We start from the raw sequence: 4,008 nt of genomic DNA, 5'->3' as shown, positions 1-4,008 counted from the left end.
CTGCGTGCTGAGCCGCAGAGCACGCACCCCGCGAGTGCGCTTGCGCGGAGCCGTGGCCCCGCCGCTCCCGCCGGGGGCTCGTAGCTGAGCCGGGCCATGGGGGAGGCCGAGGTGGGCGGCGGGGGCGCGGCGGGCGACAAGGGGCCGGGGGAGGCGGCCACCAGCCCCGCCGAGGAGACGGTGGTGTGGAGCCCCGAGGTGGAGGTGTGCCTCTTCCACGCCATGCTGGGCCACAAGCCCGTCGGTGAGCGGGCGCCGCGGACCTGCGTGGGGGCGGGGCGCGCCGGCAACGGCCGGGGGCGCGCGCTGGGCGGGGCCCCCTCCACCGACCCTGCCTGCCCGCGCCCCGCCTCTGCCCCTTCTCTGCCCCTTCCCCACCGACGCCTGCCCCCCCTCCTCTCGCCCTCCAACCGGAGCCTTCCCCGCAGGTGTGAACCGGCACTTCCACATGATCTGTATCAGGGACAAGTTCAGCCAGAACATCGGCAGACAGGTGCCGTCCAAGGTCATCTGGGACCACCTGAGCACCATGTATGACATGCAGGCGCTGGTGAGCTGGACCCCTCCCTCCCCGTCCCCCAAGGCCGAGCCCTCCAGACCTCGGTCTGTCCTCAGAGCGCCCGCGTCCTCGTGGGGACCATTCATTCAACCAGGTAGCTCCGAGTGGGGTTCAAGAAAGCACAGACCTAGTGATAACAGCTGGTTACCGTGCAGAACCGACTGTAGATGGGTGATGAGTGAAAGCCTTTCCGGGGAGGTAACGCCGAGCCCAGGCCCAAGGGAGGGGGCCCTCACGCGGGCATCTGACTTATGGGAGGTCCCAGGAGTGCTCGAGGCAGGACGGTGCCCACATTCCGGTCAGGTGTAGGTGATGTGGTGGCTTCTGTGAGAACCGGACCGGCAGGGTGTCAGCCAGGTTCCCTAGGTAACCAGGAGGGCCAAAGGGACAGGTGTTCCCCCCAGAGGAGCAGCAGGAGATCAGAGGAGGGCACCCACCTGGGGTCGGGGCACCTGGGTCAAGGCAGGAGCCTAAGCTGTGTCAGGAAAGGCTTGCCAGCCCCTGGCCTTCTGTCCAGATCCTGTGCTGCCCCTGGCTTCTTGTCGACCTCCGGCAAGTCCTCTGCCTCTGCTTGTCATGGGTCACAGCTGTGTCCTGGGGCTGGCTGCTGTTTATGCACAGCCCCTGTGAGGGTCAGCTGCTTGCACTAGAGGTGTCCTTCGGGGGTGGCCTTGGGTGCAAGGCCGAGGCAGGCCTGCACTCAGCAAAGCTCCCACGTGTGTCATCTGTGGGGTCACCTGGTCCCCAGGCACTTCCCACACCCTGACTTCAGGCTGCTGGGGCCAGAAGTGGGACACGGAGATGAGAGCAGCAGAGTCCTGTCCTGGGGAGCCCCTGGTGTCCCTGGGGAGGCAGGCAGGTAGCTCTGAGGCACAGACACTCATGCGGGGGGCCCACATGACAGGCCCCGGGAGGCTGCAGGGTACACCCAGGGCTCTCAGCTCAGGACAGCAGCCCTCTCCCTCTTCCTGTCATGGCCTGTCACTCAGGCCTGGGCAAGACTTCAGGGATGGCACTGCCTAGACCCCAGCACCACTCTGGCCCTTGTTAGCACAAGTCCCCGGACCCTACCCACAGAGTGAGCAGGGGGACCAGCAGCCGGTGGATCACCGCGGCCGGAGATGCTGATCAGCACGTTGACAGCGGGCCGCCTGGCTTGACATGGCTCCCATGTGGGTGGCGGGTGGAAGCCCGTTTCCCGAATCCCCTCCCACCAACTCACCTTCCCTCGTCTGGTGTTCCGTGTATCACGGTCTGTCCCTTCTGGCACACGTGACCTGCAGGACAGGTGGAGCCTGACAAGCCACAGGGCCTTGGGTCTCTGCGCTCCTTACCTGCTTTCTGTGGGGTGGCTTTCCCAGCCCACATGCCCTGTCTCCAGGCTGTTGGGCTGCCGCTGCCCTGCCCTGAGGTGTGTGCCAGCAGGGATGTGGCCCAGCACATGTCAGGTGACACTGACCAGCATTCTTCCCACTAAGACCCCTGCCCTGGTCTGTCTCCTGCCCACCTCCGCAGCCTCAGGGCAACATTGTGCACTCACTGGGTGCTCCTGAGCTGGCTCTTACACATTTTTCGTCACTTGCTAAAATCACACCTTTTTTGTTTCTTAAAAAAATTAAACTTCCTATTTGCCATCAGCACGAGTCTGAGATTCTTCCATTCCCGAATCCAGAAAGGAACTTCGTCCTCCCGGAAGAAATCATTCAAGAAGTCCGCGAAGGTGAGACTTGGACAGGTTAGGTTTGGGAATTAGGAAAGGTGGGAGGTGGGCAAGGGTGGTGGTGTCAGAGTGAAGGGCATGAGCCTCCGGGAGGAGTGAGGGTCTCTGGCCTGTGATGCTCGGCCCACCTGGGTGGTCGGGAGCAGCCCCAGCCTGAGCCACCCCAGTAGTGTGGGCGTTCAGGGAAGGCAGTTGTCTCCCCACAGGAAAAGTGACCATTGAAGAGGAAATGAAGGAGGAAATGAAGGAAGACATGGACCCCCACAATGGAGCCGAGGATGGTAAGTGTGTAGCTTCTCCCATCCCTCCACCGGGGTCCCGGGGGACACAGCACCCACCCCTGGCAAGGCCTTCCCACAGGGCGCAGCGCAGGTCCCCAGCCTGAATTTCTAGCCCGTTGCAGCCACAGCTACTCTGTCTGGTCCAGCAGTTGAAAGGCAGCTTCCATCTGCTCGGGCAGGAGCCTCGGCGGGCATGGACATCGTGCGTGTGGCCGACGCCATGAATGAACCGCAGGGCGGCCCCGGGCACCGGCGGGCCCAGTCAGGTGGACCCAGTGCGCAGTGCCGGAGGCCTCAGTACAGGACAAACTGAGTAGCAAAAGCTGGCTCCACCTGCAGCACAGGCGTGAGTGGCGGCGGGCGGGTCCTGCAGCCTGAGCGCGTGGTGCCCGAGGCCCCTGGTGGGCACGCCCTCAGGAGGACCAGGTGCTCTGCGGGCCGGGCGGGCGCCCCCAGCTCAGGAGAAGCTTGTGGGTTCAGAGCGTCATGTGTGTAGATACAGAATTTTCTAACCGAACAAGAAGATGAAATAAAATTCTGGATATTCTGTTTTCAGCCAAATGATTTTATTTCCCAGTTTTTTCATCTTCAGGAAGCTTGGGGAAAGCAACCGAAAAGTGCAGCAAAGACAGAGACAAGAACTCCTCAGACTTGGGGGCCAAGGAAGGGGTGGACAAGCGCAAGCGCAGCCGAGTCACCGACAAGGTCCTGACCGCCAACAGCAACCCCTCCAGCCCCAGTGCTGCCAAGCGGCGCCGGACTTAGATGCTCCTCAGAGAAGGGCTGGCAGGGCTCAGGTGCTCGGCCCCTGCTGCCCGCCCTGGGGACTGGGGATCTGTGGCACCCACACCCCTAGAAAAAGGACCGCCGGCTTAGGTTGGGTGCGCTCTGTGTCAGTTCCGCTGCTCTCCGCACCAGCGGCCTGAGCTACAGCCTACATGACAGAGCCTGGAGGAATGAGCACAACGCCGTTGTCCCCGCCCGCCCAGGAGCACCAGGCTTCCCCCTGGGCCACTGTCCATCTGTCCGCTGCTCTTGCTCAGTGACTGCGACCTCAGGAGAAAGACCACACACGCCGCCTGCAGCGGCCCCTCCCGGCCCTGAGACACAGCTGGGTACTTGGCCTCATTCACTTGTACTGTAACGATGTGTATAATGTGGTTGATATTTCACTATTTAATTTCTAAGAAACCTATTTTACTAGTGTTTTATATGAAAAAATACTGCAGAAGTTAAAAACCTATGTTGTATTTTTTCCAAGATGTTTTGTTTTAAGGGAATGAGCGACAGGATAACTTTTGCTCAGTTTTATATGCCAGACACAGGATTTGTGGTTATTTTTGTATTATCGAGTAACTTGCAAACAGAGCAAACGAGTGAGTGGAGGGAGGCCCGACAGGAGCTGATGGCCGGCCGGGGCCTGTGGAGCATTAAAGCACAGAAAGCAA

At 61.2% G+C, this 4,008-nt stretch overlaps 1 protein-coding gene across 4 annotated transcripts; it reads left to right on the top strand.

The window, feature by feature from the left end:
* MRGBP (MRG domain binding protein) lies at positions 1 to 4,008 on the top strand. Of its 4 annotated transcripts, none has more exons than XM_059705094.1 (5): positions 1 to 244; positions 429 to 550; positions 2,198 to 2,279; positions 2,486 to 2,560; positions 2,710 to 3,099. In XM_059705094.1, exons 1-5 carry the CDS (start codon positions 97 to 99, stop codon positions 2,871 to 2,873), a joined length of 591 nt encoding a protein of 196 aa, XP_059561077.1. In that variant the 5' UTR covers positions 1 to 96; the 3' UTR covers positions 2,874 to 3,099. The 4 variants fall into 4 exon arrangements, with proteins under 4 accessions (XP_059561077.1, XP_059561076.1, XP_059561075.1 ...); XM_059705093.1 differs by having other exon boundaries at positions 2,707 to 3,099; XM_059705092.1 differs by lacking the exon at positions 2,710 to 3,099 and adding an exon at positions 3,153 to 4,008 and having other exon boundaries at positions 19 to 244.

The sequence above is a fragment of the Myotis daubentonii genome, chromosome 8 (genome assembly GCF_963259705.1).
Source record: "Myotis daubentonii chromosome 8, mMyoDau2.1, whole genome shotgun sequence".
Classification (NCBI taxonomy): Eukaryota; Metazoa; Chordata; class Mammalia; order Chiroptera; family Vespertilionidae; genus Myotis; species Myotis daubentonii.
Note: the sequence above shows the minus strand (reverse complement) of the source record. Positions and strands in the feature narration are given on the sequence as shown.

Excerpts from the sequence above, each read along its gene's own strand:
- MRGBP (XM_059705091.1), top strand. The coding sequence starts at position 97 with ATGGGGGAGGCCGAGGTGGGCGGCGGGGGCGCGGCGGGCGACAAGGGG. Across the intron at positions 245-428 it reads GCTGGGCCACAAGCCCGTCG|GTGTGAACCGGCACTTCCAC; the intron begins GTGAGCGGGCGC and ends CCTTCCCCGCAG. Across the intron at positions 551-2,197 it reads TGTATGACATGCAGGCGCTG|CACGAGTCTGAGATTCTTCC; the intron begins GTGAGCTGGACC and ends ATTTGCCATCAG.